The sequence below is a fragment of the Scylla paramamosain genome, chromosome 16 (assembly GCF_035594125.1).
Source record: "Scylla paramamosain isolate STU-SP2022 chromosome 16, ASM3559412v1, whole genome shotgun sequence".
NCBI lineage: Eukaryota > Metazoa > Arthropoda > Malacostraca > Decapoda > Portunidae > Scylla > Scylla paramamosain.
In genome coordinates, this window is record NC_087166.1 from 23704286 (window position 1) to 23728765 (window position 24480).

Here is a 24480-nt window from a genome sequence, read left to right on the forward strand (position 1 = left end):
CTGTTGCATTTTATCTGAAGTCAGTTTCTCAGTTTCTGCTGTTCTTTAGTCCTTTGAATGCTATTGGTTCTGTGATACTTGTTACTTTTTGTTAATCCTAGGCAGCTTTAGTGACAGAACAAATAAAAAACTAGAGGCAGTAGGAGCTTTGAACTAATCATTTGAATGCTAATGGCTCTATGACACATTACTTTTTATTAATTTTAGACAATTTTAGTGAACAAATATAAAACTACAAGTGCTAGAAGGTTTGAACTTTTCAGTCTTTCCTTTTGCAGCCGGTGTTCTTTTGAAAATTATGCTTTAAACTTGCACTGAAACATTGCATTAAGGTTGAGGAGGAACTGTAGAAGCCAAAATTATTAAGATAAATATATAACTCTACCTTTCCTGTGAAGTATTACTCTATTTATACTTATTTTAAAGTTGAATAATTTAGTCTGTGCTCCCAAAATCTTCAGGAAAAGGATATTTTATACCACTAAGCAAGTAGAATATTATGAAATGAAGCCCTGAATGTACTTTAACTTTGGACAAAAAAGAAGAATATTAATGAATGAGTCCCTGATGAAGCTTGTTGTTCCCAGGACTTGTACAACATACAGGACCCAGGTGGGCAACCTCCCAGCTCAGCCCTCATCAGCCTGAACCAGATGGGTGCCGGGGGTCACCAGATTGCCACAGTCAAGAGGCGCAAGAAGTCCACAGCTGCTCCTGACAAGAAGAAGATGTATGAGGAGGTGAGGATGAGATACTGGCTTTGTGTTGTGTTGATGTACAGATGTGTATGATGGGATAAGCTGAATGTATTGTTTTTAACTGTCTTCCTTCTATTTTGATTATTTACATTATTGCTTCTTTCTTCCTTCTTTCTACTTTTTTTGCTTCCTTCTTCCTTCTTTTCTTAATGTTTCTTTCTTTTGTCTTCTAGCTTCTTTCTTTCCCTTTTAAATGATTTTCCTTCTTGCTCATCTTCCCTTGTTTAATCTACCAAGTATCATAATACTGTGTCCCTTTCAATCTACTGAGTAACTTAATATTGTGTACAATATTGTGTACCTTTGGAGAGTAATGATGATTGTGGTTGTTTGCAGGCCCAGATGGTGCGCCGCGTCAAGGCTTACCTCGCCCGGCTCAACATTGTGACGGATGAGGACCGGCTGCGAGCGATGTCTTATGAGTGTGAGGGCGGCTCGGAGGGGCACAAGCTGGTGGGGGGAGGCAGTGGAAACAATAACAATAACAATAACAACAACAATAATAACCACAATCATGGGGGTTCTAACAGTGCTCCCCCCACCAACCCACCCCCCAGAAGGCGCCCCCATTCCCCCACCCCCTCCACCACCTCCTCCACCTCCTCCACATCTCAGACTTCTGATGGCAAGAAGCAGACAGCAAAGTTTGGTAAGACGGCGCTTCCAGGAAATCTTTCTATCCGTGATTTTTCATCTCTAAAATGATTAATTGCAGTGTGGCTTAGCTTTTTGCTTTATGAATAACTTTTTTATGTTTTCTTAATCAGAGCTTAACACTTTCAAGCCTCCAGAGACCTACTATAGTTAGCTTGTTTTCTCTGAGCACTCTCCTCACATTGCAGGAGCCACGTCTCCCCAGTCCATTAGCAAGATGAAGGCCCTGGCAGAGCCCAAGACGAAACCACACCACGGCCCACGCTCCACCTCCACCCACCACTCTCTCTCCCCCACCCCCTCCCCCGGCCCGCCCCGTAGGGGGTCCACCTCCACCAATAATTCCCGCTCGTCTCATGAGCGCTCCCATTCCGACACCCATGCTGTTCCTGTGGACCTTAGTGCAGAGTCATCCTCTGTCACCTCCCTTTCCAAACTCCATAAATCCCACACTTCAGGTATGCTGCTAGATCCTGCACTGCCCCCCCTTGGCATGAGTAATGCTGCATCCCTCTCACCCTCCTCATCAGTAGCTTCTCTCTCCTTTGTGCATGCTGCTGCTTGCTCTGCCCTCATCTCCTCCATTAAAAAACTTTCTCCCTCTAGAAATAACACTGGAGGAAAGCCTCCCACAAACTCACACCACACTGCCTCTGCCAAGCGCCACAGTCCACCACACTCCCAGAGTCCAGAGAATGTCCATGGCACTCGTGGGACTTCTGAGAGAGAATTCCATTTCCTTGAGCCTGTGACGTCCATCCTCTCCCCAGGCCACAGCAGAGAAAAGAGAAAACTGAAAATGATCAATAAACATGGGATATTTTCCCAAAGCCTTCCAGCATCAGGGGAAACTCCTGGTAAAGAAAACCACTGTCTTGTTTCTCCTTTCACCTCCAAATTGAACATTAATATTCCATTTGACAACAGAGAGTTTCAGGCGTCAACCCCGACGTGTCACACTGCTCCAGTTGTGCTGAACAGCGATGACAGCTGGCAAAGAGACCTGCTTGTACAGGCTGCTGAAAAAAACACCAGATCCCAAGGAGAGTTTCTGGCAAAGAACTTGGCAGGAAGTTTACCTTGCCTGTCCATCAGTGAGCTAGCCTGCCAGCAAAAGAAACACGGTGGATCAGAATTTGAAACATTTTGTTTTCCAGGGCAGTTGGGGAATGTGAAGAAAAATCCTTTATATTGTGAGAGAAGTGTTGATCCAATCAGTGTGACACCTAATTCATCACCAGAGAGCAGCAAGGTGTCCTTCATTCTGCCCCGAGGCAAGTCGTCACCAGACTCACAGCGAGCCAAAGCAGACTCAACGGACTTGTGCCGGATGGAAGCCATCTCTCCAACCAATCACAAGCACTCACACTTGTCACGGTCTGAAAAATTTCTGTTCAGAAAATGGCCGTCACTGTCCCACATGAGCCAGAGTGCCACACCACAGCAGCCCGAGTACCAAGACCTCCCTCACTCTAAGGACAGTGCGTTCAGTAAGAGAAGCTCAAAAATACTTAACAAAATATTTAGAAGCAAAAGTGAAGATTTTTTGAGTGTAGACAGCCAGAGGAATTATTCCAAAGATCCTTCTTCAGAGACCACTCTGTCTCCAGTCACCAGTCGCTCCTTGTTTGCAAGGAGCTCAAGTGAAGACATCCTGGACAAGGTTACTGACACACCTGAGGTGAAGAAATATTGCATTAAGAATTCTCCTCAGAAGGTCAAGGAGCCTTCATCAGCACCAGCTTGGCAGCATAAGCTCATCAAACCTTTCCATGCCATGTTTTCCACAGACTTCAAGTCTTTTGCAAATTTAAAAAAGAAGATGACGCGTAGCAAGAGTCACAACTTCACAAGTGAAGACACAGAGTTGCCGTCTCGCTTCTATCTGGAGAGAGCAAATTCTGAACAAAATTTTCAAAATGAAATGTTAGAAAATAAATACCCAACCATTCAGAGATGCTCATGTGACAAAGAAACTTACTTTCCCTCAGTTCCAAAAAAAACATTATCAGGCAAAAAGTGTGACTCCCAGAGAGTATATCAAGTTAATGAGCCTTCTGCATCTTCATGTAAAAACACGACATTCAAAATGAAAAGTTCCAAGGCCAACAGTCTTGAACGAACCATCCTAAGCACCTCACCAGACTCTCAGCTGGCCAAGGGCTCAGGGCAGTGTGCAGCAAAGGCACACCTCGCCTGTACAGATGGCAGACTGACTTATGTGAAGAGATCTGCAAACCATGCCTTGAAAATGCAGAACATGACAAAGAACCACACCTGGTTTGAAAAATATCAGGTAAATAAGACCAACAATCATGATGCACAAGACTCACAGCCAGACGACTCGTGTGAGTGTTCAGTGCTGAGCACTTCAGACAACTCGAGTCATGAGGGCACACCTCAGTTGGCGGGGGACAGGCCTCAGGGCAACTCCTCACTCACTGACACTGTAAACTTCCTGGTGAAATACAAGTCCCAGCCTGAAGTTCACAAGCGCATTGCAGACAAACTGTCTGCTATTATTCGTGAATTAGAGGAAGAAATAAATTTAACTACTCCTTCCAGACAACACCCTGATGCGAGTGTTACACGCACTCATGATTTGAGAAAACCACAGTCTAGCTTGGCCAGTCCAGTGGTGAAGACCTCGAGTCTGCCAAGCCGCAGACCAACCACACTGCTGCTGGAGCGACACATGTGCCGCACCAACAGTGCACCCACACTGTCCCCCATTGAGGAAATGAAGGCACCTCCTCAGAGCTCAAGTGGAGCTTGCTATGAGTCAGGACTTCCAGCCTCAGACTGCTGCTTGCTCAATGGCATCAGGCCGGTGAGCCGCACCTCATCCTCTACTTCTGCTAAGAAAGGTCATGTCCGGATGGCAGGCTATAGAAGTAAGAGTTTTGAGGGATATCAGAGCAAACAAGACTATGCCATCCCATTTGTACTCCACGGCCAGCAGCACTCCCTGAACTCCCTGAGTGTGGCTGCCTTCCCCATGGCCCCCTCAGCCCCCTGCCACGCCCCCTGCCACACTTCCTGCCATGCTCACTGCCATGTTCCATACCATGCTACACAGCTGGTGGGCAGGGAGTATGAGCGGCAGCCCCCGAGTCTGGTGCTGCCGGCCCCCGTGACGTACTGCGATGAATACGGCAATGAGAAAGAGATTGCATATGTTTGAATATGAGAGGACGTCCCTATATATGTAAAGCAACACCTTCATACCTTGCCTTTTTCCTTTTTTCTTGTTGTTCACATGCTTACCTTGCTGTTGTCTTTGTAGTGCTGTTCCTTCTCCTCTCCATCACATTATTGCATGGAATTTTTGGATGACAACTCCAGTGTCTGCATGAGCATCCTCCACTCATGTTTATATGAAATGGGTAAATGTGCCTCTGCTTTGTATTGTAGTTTTTGCCTCAGGTATTCAAGTGACCAATCACAGGTGTATGAAGGCAGAATACCATTTATTGACAATTGGTTGGTGTATATAACTAAATCTGCCCTAAATTTCAATTTTATCACTTCAGTTGTCATAGATACAGAAATATAAACTCCATGGTTACTATTTAGCTGATAGTTGTGTAGGCAGAGCAACCTTGGTAGTGTTACTTGCCATCTGCACTGAGCCACCCTACATTCTGAGGAGAGAGAGTACTGACATAGGCACACTGAGGTGGAGGGCTCAGCGGTCTAAGGAAATTTGTTATGTGACGCAGCCACACAGGCACATGAATAAGTGACTAACACTCACATTTTATATCAAAACCGACTTTTAAGTTATTTTAGGATTTGTTATGATAGTAAGAGGTGTTTAGACAACACTGGAAGTATATAGTATCACAAATCAAAACCAGATTTTTTGTTGGTTATTTGAAAATTTGGTGTAAGAATGAAGGGTGTTTAGGGAATCTCATCTATATAATCCTTTGGTTCAGTTTTCAGATGTGTGATGCTATAACATTTTTTTTTCCATTTGTAACTGAATTTTTGACAGTTTTCATTTAGTGAATTCATGTATTACTTGTCCATTTATTTTATGTACACTTGATTGTTATGTTGTCATAGGTTAGTGTAGTTTAATATTGGTTAGGTTAGTCGAGTTTGTTTAATGTAGATTAGGTTAGCCTATGTAAGTTAGGTTAGGTTAAAGTTTATTTAGTGTTGATTAGGTTAGTTTGTGTTAGGTTAGGTTAGTTAAGTTTATTTAGTTGATTATATTAGTGTTAGATTAGTTAAGTTTATTTAGTTATGTTTGTCTGTGTTAGGTTAGGTTGTTAGTTAAGTTTATTTAGTTTAGGTTAGTTTGAATTAGGTTAGATTAGGTTAGAAGTTTACCTAGTTTACTGTAAATAATGTTAGTTTAGGTAAGCTGGGCCTTTTACAAAGATCATGATCCTACATAACAACTGTCATTCATGCAATCATCCCACCATGTCTTTCTTCCCCACCTGTCAAGGTCTCATCAGCCACAGACTCAGGACAAGGTGTATATAACCATTGCCTCACAACAGAGTGCTCCATACTGTATTTACATTGGAGTTACAAACACCACGCATTCTCCTCATCTGCCCTCTTGCTTCCTTGGGATCTCTCACCACTCACTGACCTTTACTTCATAACTGCAAAAAGCCAGTTAACCTACACAAGGCACTTCCTGATTACATAAAACCCCCTATTTGCCATCATCACCCATAAATCAATCCCATCTCCTCATGAAAGTTATGATAAAAACCCTGCCAAGCTCTGTTACAAATGCTGTACTAACTGTGGTCATTGGTAACAGCTGAAGTAACAATCTGGGATATATCAAAGCTCTTGTATACAGCTGAGGATTAACAAAGACTTGTGTGTGTACAGGAGTGAATGCATGGAGGTGTTGAGGTGTGGGTGCTGATGTGCATGCTCTTAAACACACATCTTTCTCCTATTCCCCATAAACACCAAAATAAAATAAATAAAAAAATAAAAAAAGTTTTCTCTCAATAACTAATATTTGGTTACAGTTTGTGTATGTTCATAAACACACAACTTTCCTGTTCCCCATAAACACCAAAATAAAAAAAAAATAAAAATCTCCTCTTGATAACTAATATTTGCTTACAGTTCGTCAGCCTTACTTCACTGATGTGTATTTTATGATGCATCCGAATTCTGTGCAAGATTTACATCTGTCTCCTCGCGATAACTAATATTTGGTTACACTACAGTTCATCAGCTAACAATACAATTTAGTGCAGGGTTAACAGCTGTCTCCTCTCAATAACTAATACTTGGTTACAGTTCGTCAGATATACTTCATTTGTTGTTGATTTTATGGCGCATCCAAGTTCCGTGCAGTGCTAACATTTCTCTGCATCCTGACAGGTTCCATGGCATCGACAGAGTGCCAAGTAGTACCTGGTGGGTCTGACTCTGGCATCTCGGCCCATTTTGATGGACACTCCTCCTCCTCACTGGAAGTTGAAGCTGGTGGAGTGCCTAATTATGAATGCTACCCCCACTCCTCCCCACCAGCCCACCACCGCCGCTACTCCCACCAGCCAGGTAGGTCGATTCTCCCTCTCAGTAACGGACAGGTTAACGAAAGCTTTGTCACCAGTTTCTTACTGTGTTGAGCTCCTCTGCTGCCCTTACCTTTCAGAGCCTCCTGTGTGAGTCTGTCTCCTGGAGTTTTCTAAATTGTTCCCCCTTGAGTAAAGAGGGTTTTTTTTTTTTTCCCCGCATAAGATGAGTGTTATGTTACTGTAGTGTAACTTTCTATCTAATCTTATCTTGGTGTTGTTTTCCAACTCTATTTGAAGTAAGGAGGTCTTTTGCCTGCACTTCCTTTATTATTATCTTCAGTATTTTTTATATTATTCAGATGGTTACAGTTGAATCTTTCTGTTACAATACTACCTTGGAGAATATGAGAAGTACTTATATTTGTGCAGTTTAGTATTTATGTTTTCTTGTTCTTTTTACTAAATTTTCATGGTTTCTGAGTTCATATGAAGCATCTTATCAGTACCTTTTTTCTACATTAAATAGGAATATGAGAACATGACATGATAAGTTGATCCTTACAAAGCAATTCCTGAACTCTTAAACCTAACAATCTTTCATCAGTATTCAGAAATTTATCTATTCTTTTGAAACTAATTACCTCATATTGATACAATGACCTCAGTTCTCTAAAACATCTCAGGATACTGCATTAAGATTAGTACTGACGTCATTACAAGTGTCACTGAGGAGTAAATACTCCCAAGTATTGTGGCAAAAAGATACAATTTAAGACAATTTTCTTTATCTGTAGGACTTATGTTATCTATGGCTCATGGGTCCTCAGTCCTTGTTTTTTTCTGAATGTGTAACTCTAATATTTGCTGTTCACCATTTATATCAGGTAATTTTGTGAATGTTGGCAGATTATACTTGATCATGGGATTATGGTAGACACTGTATTGTAGCTCTGTAGAAACCTTTGACTCCATATTTGATTGATTTGAAAGTTTGACTCAGAACACTTTTCTTTTCAGTATTTGTGGTGATTCTGTAGCTAACTGTTTTTGTGTAACTTACATAGGTGGTTTGTTTGTGGGTTTGACAGGGAATTAACTGTGAAATAGATCCCGTAAGTAAGTCTGTGTATGGTGTATGGTAGCTTGATGTATGGGAGTGTATGGGGGAAAGTCATCGTGTTTGTGTGGCAATAATCCGAATGGTGGCCCCCTTTTCTTCTGCTTGCCTTTACCTGTGGCTGTTCCATGGCATATCTTGACTTGCCTTCTCGCTACACGCACAACAGAGTCACGGTCGCGGCCACCCTTCCCGCATGCAGTGGCTGTGCTGCCCCCTGTCCCGGCAGGTTAGTCACTCTTTCATGCTGTTCTTGGCCATAAGGACCACTATAAATAAGTATGCAGTGTCATCTCCGGTCTTTTCTATTCTCTCCCAGCCTCTACCAATCTCTTTCAATCCATCCTAGCCTCTCTTATTCTATTTCTTATCCATTTTAGCCTCTCCTATCCTCTCCCAGTCCATCACAGCCTCTTCCTCACTCACTAAGCCTCTCCCCACCCTCTCCCAGACTACCCCAGCCTCTCCCAAACATACCCAAAACATACAAAAAAATCCCCAGTCTCTCCCCTTCCCTCTCCCCCACCTCCCCCTCACTCTCAAACCAGCTCAGCCTTTCCTAAAACATCCCAAACTCGCTTAAACCAAAGCAAAACAAATAAAACATCCCAAGACCCTCTCCCCAGCTCTCCCTCACTCCCTCTCCTTCTGCTCATTTCTCATGCTGTTCTTGGACATAAGGATGACCTATAAATAAGTATGCAGTGTAATTTCTCCATTCCTTATTCCCTTTCTTAATGAGACGATCTAAATGTTCCTCAAATCTACTTTTTTTAATATGGATGATTTTTTTATTATAATTTGTGGATTTTCTGTTATGTTTTTGTTGATTGAAAGTGGGGTTTGCTGAATATTGGATTATATTGTTTTGAAAGTACAGTATTAAGAAAAAAGTACTTGTAGACTGTTGGGCAATATGAGACAGTAATGTACGTTTTATAAATGTATTGTGAGTCTTGAAATTTTAAGCATATTTTTGTGTTATTCCTTATCAGACTGAAAAAAAAAGTGGAAAAAAATTGTCTCTTCATCTTACATATTAAGTTGTTTCTGTATTTTACCTGCTCTAGCAAGGTACTTTTATTGTTTGAATGAGAAAAAAATAGAAAAAAGAGAAAAATTAGTCTTTTCACTAAGTAGATTAATATAATTGCATTTTTTCCTACCATAACAAGAGCATTTTGTTTGCATGAGAAGATATTGCCCTTCATAATCAGGTACTTTCTTTCTTCCTCTAAATTGGAGCCATTCATCCCCACCTCCTAACTCACCTAAATGCACCAAGTGTTAAAGAAAAAAAAAAAAAAGTGCAGATTGAAGAAGCACGTGATTGCTAAACTCTAAAGCTCTTCTGCATCTAAAAGGGAATAAGTTTGTTAATTAGTACTTTTTAAATATATAGGTGTAGTACAAGTGTTCATTTATGAGTTAAGGTACTGAAATTATTATTAGTGCACACACACACACACACACACACACACACACACACACACACACACACACACACACACACACACACACACACACACACACACACACACACACACACACACACATTCACAGCTTTAAAGATAAATATTAGAAGTTAACTTTAAAAGACAGGACATTACAAGCTTAACAATCTTGAAAAAAAAAAAATTAGGTTAAAAGAATTAGATAAGAACACACACACACACACACACACACACACACACACACACACACACACACACACACACACACTATAAACACTTAGGAATTGAAAACCAAGCTGGATGTCATTCAGCACCAAGACAACAAAGTACACAAGTAGGTAGAGCAAGACAGACACACACACACACACACTGAAACACAGAGACAGAAACTAACAGGAATAATCTCATTGCCTAAAAGTCCCAGCTGGATAAACACACACACACACACACACACACAAATTATTTCATCTACATAAAGGATATACAAGACAGATTAAGTAGCTGTATACACAATTCAGAAGTGTATGCAAACTATGAAAATATCAAGTATTAAAAACATATCTTCATAATGCCAGAATCTATTAATCTGTGTGATGCCTGTTGCTATAAAATTCCATTCCCTCCCAAAATTGGATGGCCGTGACAGAATAATCCCCTTTTATCCCCATTTATCCCCCATTTCATTTATCCCCATCCCTGCACTCCCTCCCTGCATGCTCTAAACTCACCCCCTCCCAGTCCCCTCACTTATTCCCCAATGCAGAAATCATGAGACCAATTGTAAGTGCAAACTGTCATAAAGAAACACGTGACAAGAGTGATGGAAAGTTGAGTTCGGTGCAGAAAATGCCTTGTTTTGGAAATGATAAGAGATCCATTTGGGAGGAGGAAATAGAAAGAGAATTAACCAGCAAAGCAAAAACAAAGGAAGAGAAGGATGTAAGAGTAATAACAAGAATGATAAGTTTTCCTCACCAAGAAAATACATTAGCAGAATTATAAAAGCCACTTGCAGTATTGGCAAATATTAAAGTGGCTTTCTTTTATCTCCACATGGCTGAGGAAAGATAATGAAACTCCCTGATTGAGTTCACAGCAGTGGTATAATACCAACACTTGGAAAAATAACAACACATTAATAAGTTGGATAAGTACAGAGGAACCATGAATGAAGAGAATACATGCTTAACTATGCAAAAAATAAATAAATAAATATGTTTCTTAAATGGTATGGAGTAGATGGATAGGAGAAAAAGTAGATATGGAGGCAAAACACCAGCTTGGCTCCAGTTTTGCCACAAAGTTAGGCACCTCACCACAACACAAGGTAACACACACCACACCCCATACACTCTTCATGTCGCATAAAACCACCTCCACACTACCACATGCCACACACCACGCCCCATAACACCACATCCACACCACCACACACCACACCCCATACACTCCACATGCTCCATAACACCACATCCACACCATCACATGCCACACACCACACCCACCCACAAAGACCTTAACCTGAGCACGCACTACTCCCCCGGCAGGCATGGGCAGTGCCCGCCTGCGCCGCGGAGCCCCGGGTGTCCCTCCAGACTACATTGCAACTCAGCTCAGAATGAAGCAGATGGGACGAGCTCTGTCTCATGACGGTGTTCAGTATTACCACCCCACACACCACGATGGTAAGTTCCACACCAAGTATTACCACCCATACCAGTGAATGAGAATAAGAAATCATGCTCCTCCCCTAAATGACTCGGCCTCTGTGTCTCATCAGGTTGACTGGTGAGTGAGAGGCAGGATGGAATGTAGTTTCCTCAAGGATGGGAAAATATGGCTTGAAATCTGAAAAAAAAATGTGAATAGTGTTGACAGAAAAGAATTTTGATTTCAAATACTAGATGGATCTCAACACTGAAAAATGAAGGCAGAAAAGTATGTGTATTTATATATATATATATATATATATATATATATATATATATATATATATATATATATATATATATATATATATATATATATATATATATGATCCAATACTTAGTCCTGTGTTTAGTATTTATTTGTTTCTTTTCTAAGAATATGTAGTATGTTGCTGTTAGTCTCATTTTCTCTTCATTGTGAGAATCAACTTTGTACTATTCCCTCAGAAGCCTTATATTATATACTACTGTCTCAGTAAGCACATGCCTTGGTTCATGATGCCCCTTATTCCATATATTCTCCTTTTGGCCTTGTATGTATTTATTTGGGAGAGACTCGTGTCCAGCGGTAGGTGGCCCCGCCGGCCCCCGAGGCTGGCTTGGCCGTGCCTTAGTGTGCGTGAGGCCAGCAAGGCCGGTGCTCACTGTACTGTGGCAAATGTTGGCTTGTTAGCTCTGTCTAGTTTCCGACCCTTACTGAGCATACACTTCCTCACCTGATGTCACCCTTCCTTTCTTGTATGATGAAATTCTAGAGGCAATTGAAGCACTGAGTGTCTCCTATACTCCCTCCCTCCTTCAAGCCTTCTGGATGTCTCATTTCATCTGCTGGACTGTCATATGCATCAACATTGTTGTTGTTCAGTTACTGAAATGGTAATAATTGCATCAGATCCCTTGTCTTCATTTTGCAGATGAAGAAGAAGATGCTCAGGTCTCTGCTGTGTAAGCTACCTGCCAGGCACTGGGAGGCTGACCTAGTCCCTTGTACATTTAACCCTTCATATTAAAATTAGATTTTTCCATTAGCTTTTACAAGAGTAGCTTCTCAGAGTTTGTTACTATACAAAATATTATGTATTTAATTTTGAAAGTCCATTTAATCAGTAAATTGTAGATGTCAACTGAAAAGTGTGAAAAACTCTGGTTTGCTTATCTTGTGGGAATGAAATTTGAGAAGCCAAAGATGAACAGTCTCATATGGCCCAGAGAGAGTGTGTGGACTGAGCCCAGAGGAAAGCCCTGCTGAGAGACTCCATATTTTATTACATTCAGTAAGAGTATGACATTTGTTTGTGACTATTTATGAGAGACAGTTAATAGTAAGCTATGTAAAGATATATCCTAACTAGTAATGTGTCTGTATCTCTCCACTCCTAACCAGCGGTCCATTACTAAACTCTCTGGCTATAAGATACTTTGGGGCACAGCTTCAGTAAGATTTTTATGAATTTAACACATTATAAATACATGTAACTCATGATTATATGTGGATGTTCTGTATATACTATATAGATAGCTTTATTCATGTCCATATGATTAGTTGTTAAGTATTCAGTGTAAGTAATGAGGTCAGCAATTTTGAAACTTTCATTTCTTCTGTATGTTAAATTTTTAATGCTGTAAATAAGAAGCCACACCATATGGAAGATGAATGTAAGACTCATGTTGGTGACTCCCGAATGACCAGTGTGTGTCCCTCTCCAAGCCAACACAGCCAGCCAGCCACCTCATCGTCCACGCCCCTCCCCCGGGAGCCACTGAGGCTGTGAGGGCTGAGGGGGAGCAACCCTTTGCATGGTGAACACTTGCAATGTATCAGACTTTAGCAGAGTTAGAGCTAAACAAAATAAATATTATGTGACACTACTTGAGAAAATTTCATAACTAAATTTGAATTTGTGACTGATTGGCATAGTTTTTTTTTTTTTTTTTTTTCAAAAATAATAATTTTAGCACATGTTGTACAAGAGTAATTGACAATCTTACAGTTAATTTGGCGTATTGCATTATTTTCTGGGCGATAATTTAGTTTATCAGACACATATTTTGTGGATTTCCAATGATATATTAACTTCTTTCCTGCATTTCATCAGTGTTGACTGTAATATTAACCCCAATGTTCCAGTTATGTAACTTTGATGTCACCAAAAAATCAACAGAACATTCAATGTAACAAGTAACTTAATTGTGTTTTTTCTAACTGATCGGGAGCCTTGTGTCTTCTGCCCTGAGAACAAGTTTGCATCCAGAGAGTCGAGGGCAGGACACTAGATGCCTGACGTGGTGGTGAGAAGATGGTCTTGGTATACTTCCAAACCTGCGGCCCTTTCTGGAGGCCTGGATAAGAATGTACAAATAAATACACTTCACTTTGTTATGGTTGTCTTCTTCCCTCACATACCTTGCCACCAAATTTTAGAACAGATCACCCACTTTTGTATCCAGGCTTAGTGTATCATCAGGAATTAGATGTCAGGCCTTTCTATACATTTACTTGTATATGTTGATATAGTTAGGTGTGGGCTGTGCTATGCCTAAGCTCCTGGGATGTAGTAGGGTGGTTCACAAGACTATCCCAGGGTGTATGAGTGTGTGGTGCCTGGTCTGGGCTAACCCATGTCTGGAGTTGCTGGCATGGTATGGAGATAGATGGATAGATAGGTGTCTCATCTTAGGAAAATACACTGAAGCAGCCCTAATATTCTTCCTGAGTAGTGCCAGAATAAACTTAGGCCTTGGTAACTATTTCTAGCCTGGCAGGAAATGTTTGGGAATAGCATACTACCATGTGACTGTGTGTGTGTGTGTGTGTGTGTGTGTGAGGTTCCCAGGTAAAGCCATCTCTCCACACCTTAATTTACCCTGCCTTCAGATAAATTTTCCAGTGTTTCCATGATGCTTGACATGGCACCCTGACAGGCCTAGGGAAAGATAGAAAGAAAGAAGACCCCATTCCTCTTCTCTCCCCCCAAGAGGCCAAGATATGAAGTGGAGGCATGTTTGTAGGTGTGAGTGAGTATCATGACTGGAAATATAAAGGCTAAAAAAAATACAGGACAAAATGATTGTTTGGCTCTGACATCTAAGGTCCAAAGATTAAAAAGTGAGGAGATCCTTGTAGATGCAATAGTAAGTGTAGAGACTGGAGATATAAAGACTTCAAAAAGATCCTAAGACATAATGATTGTTTGGCTGCCACCTGAGGCCAGGAGTTTGAAAAGTGAAGCTATACTTGTTGGTGTGATAGTGTAGTGACTGGAGATGAAGGCTCTAAAATATATAGGACCTAATGATTGTTTAATTCTGATGCACAAGACCCTTTACTTTATACTATCTCTGTGTCTGGAGTTCATTTCCCAACCAGGCCACCTTTCTCTTACCTGGTGGGCTTCCTGGACCTGGCACTGAGGAGCAGGTACAGGAAGCCACACTCTGTTGATGCACCAGCCCCTTATAATAAAAGTAACTAAAAGATAAACTACCATAAATTCAAAGAGCTGGTAAGTGCATTATCTCCATCAAGTTGAAAATGCTGTGGTGGAAGTGACGCACCACCATCATGTGACATGAGGTAAAGAAAATTATTCCATCTTTAGATAAATTTCTCAGTACATATTGGTGAAGATTCAGAGGTGATGTGATGTGAGTGAGCTTGTGTGTGTGTTCTTACCTACTGTATTTCAACAGGATTGAGTAAAGTTCATGATGTTTCTGTCTTTTAAAGTTAATATGTCATATTTATCTTTAAAGCTGTGAATGCTCTTTGCACACACAACTTCATCAGTCAATGAATTCCACACCTTTTTAACTGTGTGTGTGTGTGTGTGTACAGGGTGTCATGTCTTCATTACCATTTGCAGGGTTTGGTACAAAGGTACTTTGGTATAAGAGTAATAAAAAGAGAACAAGGAGAGAGTGGTCTGTGGAAGGTGTACATAGGAGAACCATCATCTTGATTCAAATGATGACTGCTGCTGCTACCATAGTAAAATTACACCCTACTTGCACAGTAAAGCACTCCCTCACTTACAAAGGAGGAATGGGGAGAAGAGTTGTGTTTTCTGGCTCAGGTGGAAGCTGGTAAATTTACATGGCCGAACCTTGCAAAGCAGCCAACCAGACTCCAGTTGTAACTCCAAGTCACCTCAGGAGCTTTTATTTTATCATTATATATCGGTTTTCTCCCTATGATAGGAGAGCATAGCCCGACTGTGAACTTTGTGGTCGAATACTCATCCTCCAGTTTTGGATGATACATTTTGACTTTTCTTTAGGGACTAGCACACTAGTGGGACTTTTTTTTTTCTTTTCTTTTCTTGACCAGTGTTCTTCTTACATGAAAAGATCAAATAAATAGATTAATAATAAAAATAAAATAAAATAAAATAATAATAATAATAATAATAATAATAATAATAATGTTCCTGTATTAAACATGTCAAAAGATAATTAAAAGAACAATAGTTGGGAAATAGGACCTTTAATTTGTATTTTTATTTCTACAAAGAAACAAGGTATGGTGTATTAATCTATTTTAAAAGTATCAGTCTGAGATGTACTCTGGGGTATATTTCAGCGCCTTCTCTCCAGGAACTCGTATCAATGAAATCTCCATAGAGATAAGTTCCATATTTTTTCTCATTGTCATCACTATCTTCTTGAGTTCTTTTGTCACACTGTAGGAGTTCTGGCAAAATAGGGTGTTAAGCCGTGCTGGCTCAAGGCATCTTGCTAGGAGGCCTGCAGCATGAAAGGAGGAAACTAAGGCAAACTCTGCATGGAAAAGTATTCAAACTGAAGGTCTCTCAGCTTTGAACTGAATACACAACAACTTGTGCAAACCCATTCAACCCTGAGTGTAATATGTAGGGGATAATAGATTCATGACGTGATGACCACCAGATTAGGGTTGCCATATATGAACTATCAAAATTCCGGACATCTTCACTAACACCTGATTATGGTCCTGATATGATACTGGAAAATATATAAATTAATTAAAAGAAACTCAACTTATTTACCTTTGCATATGGCTGATAATCTTGAATTCTGTTTTCCCAGAATCCGGGTTTTTCCCGGGAAAATCCGGACGTATGGCAACCCTACACCAGATCGCATGACATTTGCGGGTGGCGAGAGCATTGGAAATTCCCGGTACGCCGCTGCATGCCAGGACGTGCCGGAGGTGCTCCCCAAAAGATTCCTCAGATGATGTGTCTACCTATATAAAGATTTTACGACTGATGGACCGCCTGCCACCTCAAACTACAAGCAAAAAAAAAAAAAAAAAAAAAAATGTTAATTGAGAGAGAGAGAGAGAGATAACATGGTAGCCCTGTTGGAAATGTGTAAGCAATCTGGCATTACCACGCCTCCCGTGGATGCTACCTGTTGCAGCTGCGGACTGTTGAGTGCCGGTACCAGTTAAGTGCTGAGTATCATCACTATCCTGTGTCACTCCCCGCAGCGTGTTACACCAGCAGCCCAGGTCAAGACAGCCTGCACCATGACCCCGGTGAAGGTAAGTACGTGATTGTGTGTTTATGCTCGTATTGTCCCGTCTCCATATCAACTAGTACCCAGCTACTCTCAAAAATCATGAATATTTCTCGCCTGGACTACTTCTTTCTCTAGTCCATATCTTGCGTTGGCTTATATGTACCATTGTATAGTGCTGTGTACCGTCGGATACTTTGTACCATTACTTTAGCTAATACTGTATGTACTGCTCCATTCCTGACACCACAGCGGATGTCAGTTATATATATATATATATATATATATATATATATATATATATATATATATATATATATATATATATATATATATGGTAATTGTCTAGAGTCCTTACCGGGCCTTATTACTGGTCTATTCACTTCAATTCTTTTACACATACCTTCACATGCACCTAAAACATCATTTTAAAGTGGGGGACAAATGCCCCCTTCCCTCTAGTCGGTTAGGTTAGGTTAGGTTAGGTTAGGTTAGGTTAGGTTAGGTTAGGTTAGGGTAATTGTCTAGAGTCCTTACCGGGCCTTATTACTGGTCTATTCACTTCAATTCTTTTACACATACCTTCACATGCACCTAAAACCTAACCTAACCTAACCTAACCTAACCTAACCTAACCTAACTTAACCTAACCTAACCTAACCTAACCTAACCTAACCGACTAGAGGGAAGGGGGCATTTGTCCCCCACTTTAAAATGATGTTTTAGGTGCATGTGAAGGTATGTGTAAAAGAATTGAAGTGAATAGACCAGTAATAAGGCCCGGTAAGGACTCTAGACAATTACCATATATATATATATATATATATATATATATATATATATATATATATATATATATATATATATATATATATATATATACATACATTCATACATACATATATAAATATTAGCTATAAGATTATGTATATGAGTTATGAGATTGTATGCGTCAGTTATAATGGAACCAGACTAATTTGGTACTCGGGATGTTGGCTGTAACTCTGCGGACCGGGCGCGGAGTGACCTGACCTGACTATAGCCAGCAGAGCGCGGCCTGGGAGATTCACATGTCAAGGACACTGGGACGGCAGCGCTGCACGGCCTAGACACGCAAAAAAAAAAAAAAAAAAAAAAAAATGGTGCCGTATATAACAAGTTATAGTTTTGGAATAACTAAATGAATGACAGTATGAGGGAAAGAGAGAGGTGTTCATATGTCTGTCAACTGTGAACGTGACATCAATGTGGGGCAGGGACAGCCAATACCTTGACTACTACTATAGGAGACTTGTGTTTGTTCAGATAAGGAATAACAGTGAACCCAAAAAAGGAGTCTTGAGGGACATCACAACAGAAGTATCAATTAACAGTGCAGTAGTAACCCTGTGATGTGATGAACCAGCAGTTAATAGAACAAGAAATTTAATGGTATTTTGAGAAGAAAAGATTTTGTTCATCATACATTTATTGACTTTTTCCATCATGGGTTCAATCACTGGAAAAGTTATACTAGTTGAAATGAGAGGGGATTTGTAAGTGATAATGCAAATGCCACATTAATTTATATTTTATCCCCTTATGAATTAGTTTTGCTTTACCAGTTCAGTTCATAGGATGTAGTAGGGTATAGTAGGGTGGTCCACAAGACTACACCACCAGGGGCTGACAGGGCTGAGTGTGAATGTTTTTTTTTTTTTTTTTTTTTTTTTTTTTTTTTTTTTTTTTTTTATGTAGGAAGGACACTCGCCAAGGGCAACAAAAATCTAATAAAAAAAATGCCCACTGAAATGCCAGTCCCATAAAAGGATAAAAGCAGTGGTCAAAAATTGATGAATAAGTGTCTTGAAACCTCCCTCTTGAAGGAATTCAAGTCATAGGAAGGTGGAAATACAGAAGCAGGCAGGGAGTTCCAGAGTTTACCAGAGAAAGGGATGAATGATTGAGAATACTGGTTAACTCTTGCATTAGAGAGGTGGACAGGCAGGGTGGTATCATAAGCATAGGAGTGGATAGGACAAGAAGTTTGGTTTAGAAGATCATTAATGAATAATAAGAAGAGAGTGGGTGACAGGACAGAACCCTGAGGAACACCACTGTTAATAGATTTAGGAGAAGAACAGTGACCATCTATCACAGCAGCAATAGAATGGTCAGAAAGGAAATTTGAGATGAAGTTACAGAGAGAAGGATAGAAACCATAGGAGGGTAGTTTGGAAATCAAAGCTTTGTGCCAGACTCTATCAAAAGCTTTTGATATGTCCAAGGCAACAGCAAAAGTTTCACCAAAATCTTTAAAAGAGGATGACCAAGACTCAGTAAGGAAAGCCAGAAGATCATCAGTAGAGCGGCCTTGACGGAACCCATACTGGCGATCAGATAGAAGGTTGTGAAGTGATAGATGTTTAAGAATCTTCCTTTTGAGGATAGATTCAAAAACTTTAGATAGGCAGGAAATTAAAGCAATAGGACAGTAGTTTGACGGATTAGAACAGTCACCCTTTTTAGGAACAGGTTGAATGTAGGCAAACTTCCAGCAAGAAGGAAAGGTAGATGTTGACAGACAGAGCTGAAAGAGTTTGATTAAGCAAGGTGCAAGCACGGAGGCACAGTTTCGGAGAACAATAGGAGGGACCCCATCAGGTCCATAAGCCTTCCGAGGGTTTAGGCCAGCGAGGGCATGGAAAACATCATTGCGAAGAATCTTAATAGGTGGCATGAAGTAGTCAGAGGGTGGAGAAGAGGGAGGAACAAGCCCAGAACCGTCCAAGGTAGAGTTTTTAGCAAAGGTTTGAGGGAAGAGTTCAGCTTTAGAAATAGATGTGATAGCAGTGGTGCCATCTGCTTGAAATAGAGGAAGGAAAGAAGAAGAAGCAAAGTTATTGGAGATATTTTTGGCTAGATGCCAGAAATCACGAGGGGAGTTAGATCTTGAAAGGTTTTGACATTTTCTGTTAATGAAGGAGTTTTTGGCTAGTTGGAGAACAGACTTGGCATGGTTCTGGGCAGAAATATAAAGTGCATGAGATTCTGGTGATGGGAGGCTTAAGTACCTTTTGTGGGCCACCTCTCTATCATGTATAGCACGAGAACAAGCTGTGTTAAAACAAGGTTTAGAAGGTTTAGGATGAGAAAAAGAGTGAGGAATGTACGCCTCCATGCCAGACACTATCACCTCTGTTATGCGCTCAGCACACAAAGACGGGTCTCTGACACGGAAGCAGTAGTCATTCAAAGGAAAATCAGCAAAATACCTCCTCAGTTCCCCCCAACTAGCAGAGGCAAATCGCCAGAGGCACCTTCGCTTAGAGGGATCCTGAGGAGGGATTGGAGCGATAGGACAAGATAAAGATATGAAATTGTGATTGGAGGAGCCCAACGGAGAAGAAAGGGTGACAGCATAAGCAGAAGGATTAGAGGTCAGGAAAAGGTCAAGAATGTTGGGCGTATCTCCAAGATGGTCAGGAATACGAGTAGGGTGTTGCACTGATTTATGTGTGTATAAATATATGATGATTTGTATGGCCCACCCTGAGTGCTGCTGCCAGCCTGGTATATAGATAGATAGATTAATGAGGTTTACATAATAAACCAAAAATGTTCTGTTAGCCATGACAGTTAGTTAGGATTTAATGATATAAGCATGATTTTATTGCTTTTGTGTCATATGTTTGAATGTTGTGGAATATTTACAGTAAAGATATGGAGTGAAAAGTGTGAATTAGCCAGCAATCAGAGCAGCTGTGCCAACTTTACTGACATAGTTATCAGCTGTGCAAGTGTGTGATAAGTATAACTATAGGAATGACAGAATTCTTGGTGTTGGTGTTGCATGTTGTGTGTTGTGTATATGTGTCTTTTGAGTGCATCAGTGTTTCCATGTCAAATCTTCCTGCATATCTATTAACCTGTGATTGGAGCATTTCTCTCTCTCTCTCTCTCTCTCTCTCTCTCTCTCTCTCTCTCTCTCTCTCTCTCTCTCTCTCTCTCTCTCTCTCTCTCTCTCTCTCTCTCTCTCTCTCTCTCTCTCTCTCTCTCTCTCTCTCTCTCTCTCTCTCTCTCTCTCTCTCTCTCTCTCTCTCTCTCTCTCTCTCTCTCTCTCACACACACACACACACACACACACACACACACACACACACACATGCAAAAGATGAGAGAGAGAGAGAGAGAGAGAGAGAGAGAGAGAGAGAGAGAGAGAGAGAGAGAGAGAGAGAGAGAGCACTTTATACAGGTGGAGACATTAAAAAATCAACCTTTGGAACAATGTGAATTCATTTGCACTGATAAGCTTTGGTCTCATCTAAGAGAGTCTGTAATTCCACATTTCTTTTTCAAGTGACAAATATCAAGACTAGAAGATGTAAGTGAATTTGTTTTTTGATTCACTCACACCTCCTGTTTCCTCATAATCTCATAACATTACTTCTTCAATTTGTTTTGTGAATCTGTTCTTGTTAGACGTATGTGGCCAGCTGTGCTATGCCTGAGGAGTGTACGAGTAGTAGGGTGGTCCATGAGGCTATCCCTTTCCACCAGGGGCCAACAGGGATAAGAGTGTGAATGGCATGTGTATCAGTGTGCTTTGTATGGGTCATCCTGAGTGGGATTGCTAGCCAGATATAAAGATAGATAGACTGAGAGACTACTACTACTACTACTACTACTACTACTACTACTACTACTACTACTACTACTACTATCCCTTCTCACCAGGGACTAACAGGAATAAGAGTGTGAATGATATGTGTATTAGTGTGTGTTGCCATGTCTGGGCCACCCTGTGTAGGATTGTTGGTCTGGTATATATATATATATATAATATTATATATATATATATATATATATATATATATATATATATATATATATATATATATATATATATATATATATATAATATATATATATATAGTCTTATTAGCTTTTACATGTATAATTGTCCCAGATTGGCATCATTGGAGGCTCAGGGCTGAACAATCCTGACTTGTTTGAGGTGACCAGCGAGTCCCCCCAAGACACTCCTTATGGGCCTCCCTCGGACATCTTACGGGAGGGACTCATTGGGGGTGTGCCCTGCGTGCTGCTGGCCAGGTGACTATTGTATTAGTGATGATAATGGTAATGCTAAAGGCACTATTTCTTTCCATTCAGTAATCATGTCAATGGAGTAGTTAATAATAAGAATAGTAATAATAATGACAATATTTGCTTCTGTTCACTAATCAGGTTGATGGCTTAATGAATAAATATTGACCAATAATAATGATAATAATAATGGCAATATTTACTCTCATTCAGTATCAGGTTGATAAAGTTATGAAGGTAAATAATGACCAATGATAATGACAATAACATTATTTTTTATTTGGAATTGTATAATAGAGAATAGGAAATGTGCTGTTGAATGGACTGCATTCTTACAAAGTTACTTAAGAATATATCTAGAAAACAACAAAAATACAACACATTTACACTCATTTAGGATTGTGATGTGTACAAAAAATAATTGCTGAGCACTTTATTGTTTTATCATACTGAGGTCTTTATGGCACTAACTATTTATGTCTTGCTACAATGCTGCCTGTCAACACAAGTGGTAACTGTGACTTGGATTGATGATGTGTAAATGGTATGTATGATCTATGGAGCAAAGGTTTAGCGGGCAGGCTTTGATGGTCTGTGTGTGTGTGTGTGTGTGTGTGTGTGTGTGTGTGTGTTCTTGTTGTTCATGCCTAATTGTATTTTTACAAGATTGAGTCAAGCTCGTAATGTCCTATCTTTTAAAGCTATGAATGCTCCTTGCACACACAATTTTGTCAGTCAGTAAACTCCATTGGCTGATTGCTCTGTCAAGAAAACTATATTTCCCCATCTCTCTCTCTCTCTCTCTCTCTCTCTCTCTCTCTCTCTCTCTCTCTCTCTCTCTCTCTCTCTCTCTCTCTCTCTCTCTCTCTCTCTCTCTCTCTCTCTCTCTCTCTCTCTCTCTCTCTCTCTCTCTCTCTCTCTCTCTCTCTCTTACAAATTTTCACTGTGTCTTCTTAGTGTTGTGTGTGTGTGTGTGTGTGTGTGTGTGTGTGTGTGTGTGTGTGTGTGTGTGTGTGTGTGTGTGTATAGTCATTGGTTTATATATATTTTGTTATTTATTTGATCGTTGTTGTATGTGTGTGTATGCATTTGTAGTAGATACACATTGCCTGAGCTAAACTAGGTGGACCTTTCTTCATATCTTTATTTATGCAGTCTCTCCTTTAATTCATCAACTTTTTTGCTTCTATCACTTCTTCCAGTAATTCTGTGTGTGTACATTTTTTGGAAGCTGTACTTCTCTGTGTTATTCAGCCATCTTCCATTTTCTAGCTGTTTTTTTATTGCTTTCCTTCTATGTTCTCTTCTCCACCATAAGTTGTCTCTTCAATTCCTCCACTTGGTTCATAAACTCATACATTGTAATTATATGTGACCTGTCTCCTCTGTTCAAGTGGTCCTTTTTTCTTACTTATTTTTTTTTGCTTCCCTTCTGGGTTATCTCCACAGTAAGTTGTCTGTTCAGTTGCTCCACTTAATTCATAAACTCATACCTTGTAATCATATGTCCTCCATCTATCCTCTTGAAATGTTGTTAGTTAATTTAATGTTATCTTGTGTGTGTGTGTGAGTGTGTGTGTGTGTGTGTGTGTGTGTGTGTGTGTGTGTGTGTGTGTAGATCCAGATGTAAATCCAGGTGACTTCTTGAAACATTAAATTGATCTATTCCAACTCAAAATTGTATGAAATATTAGATACTTTTAGACCAAAAAATTTTACTAGACACAACACAGCTCATTGATTATAAGACTGTACCCATCAAGCTTAGTAAAATCATGTAACCTTAATCTAGATAACAGTATAGAACAGCCACTAGGTTCAGAGGGTTAATAGTGGACATCGTGGTCTTGAAGTTTAGTGAAGGGACAGGCATTGCATTTAACACAGGGGGTGTAACAGATCCTCATCCCACAGACACGGCCGCAAGCACACCATAATGCCCACCAAGGTGAACTACCGAGCCAACCTGTGGGCGCTGAAAGAAAGGGGCTGCACCCACGTCCTGGTGTCTACTGCCTGCGGGTCGCTGCAGGAGAACATCCACCCTGGGGACTTTGTTATCCTGGACCAGTTCATTGACAGGTGGGTTAGAGTGGCTTGGCTGTGATGTCATTGTACAGTTATTGTCAGGAGTTGAATGATGTGCCATACTGTCTTCCACCAAAGAGTACCTGGAGGTGGTGTGTTGAGGAAGACTAGAGGAACATTAGAGAAAAAGATTATCTGTGACTGCAAAGATGTGTGTGACTCCTAAGCCATGCAGCCTCTGTAGGGTAAATAAGGATAATGCTTCCAACTTATTTAATGTTTTTCTCAGTCTTAAATTGTCTGATATAGTGATAATCTCATTATTATTTATGATTCTTCAAATTTTGATTTCTAGATTTGTAGTAATGTTATATATTTTTAGCTAGAATGTCACTCTCAACTACATCAGCACAATGAACTTTGTTAGATGTACCAAAGCTGCTCACCTATGCATAGTTTTATGATTGTAGCTTTTGTTAATCGGGATCAGGATTTTTGGAAATTTTTTCATATGTAATGCATATTCTTCCTCATACAGCATTATATGGTGTTGGTTTTATTTTCAGATGTGACCTCACTGATACAAAAATGTAAGACAGACAGACAGATAGACCTAGCATTCTTAGTAATAGTATATGAGATTCATAGATTCAGTTTATTTTA

The 24480-nt window shown here is 40.2% G+C and overlaps 2 protein-coding genes across 15 annotated transcripts in view; both read left to right on the plus strand.

Moving 5' to 3' along the window:
* The window catches only part of LOC135108148 (rap guanine nucleotide exchange factor 2-like), a 118644-nt gene extending 105064 nt beyond the window's left edge, over nt 1-13580 (plus strand). For 8 of the 12 annotated variants that reach the window (XM_064018879.1, XM_064018886.1, XM_064018883.1 and 5 more), the window contains 7 exons: nt 588-740; nt 1095-1407; nt 1601-1870; nt 6783-6962; nt 8209-8268; nt 11041-11178; nt 12117-13580. In XM_064018879.1, the coding sequence (XP_063874949.1) occupies nt 588-740; nt 1095-1407; nt 1601-1870; nt 6783-6962; nt 8209-8268; nt 11041-11178; nt 12117-12151 (1149 nt within the window). In that variant the 3' untranslated portion in view covers nt 12152-13580. The remainder of the gene's footprint in view (nt 1-587; nt 741-1094; nt 1408-1600; nt 1871-6782; nt 6963-8208; nt 8269-11040; nt 11179-12116) is intronic. The other 4 variants (XM_064018884.1, XM_064018885.1, XM_064018888.1 and 1 more) reach the window with 4 other exon arrangements.
* A 2958-nt stretch (nt 13581-16538) lies between these two features.
* Nucleotides 16539-24480, plus strand: part of LOC135108149 (S-methyl-5'-thioadenosine phosphorylase-like) — a 24917-nt gene continuing 16975 nt past the window's right edge. For all 3 annotated transcript variants that reach the window (XM_064018893.1, XM_064018892.1, XM_064018894.1), the window contains exons 1-3: nt 16539-16726; nt 21650-21795; nt 23704-23871. In XM_064018893.1, the coding sequence (XP_063874963.1) occupies nt 16712-16726; nt 21650-21795; nt 23704-23871 (329 nt within the window). In that variant the 5' untranslated portion in view covers nt 16539-16711. The remainder of the gene's footprint in view (nt 16727-21649; nt 21796-23703; nt 23872-24480) is intronic.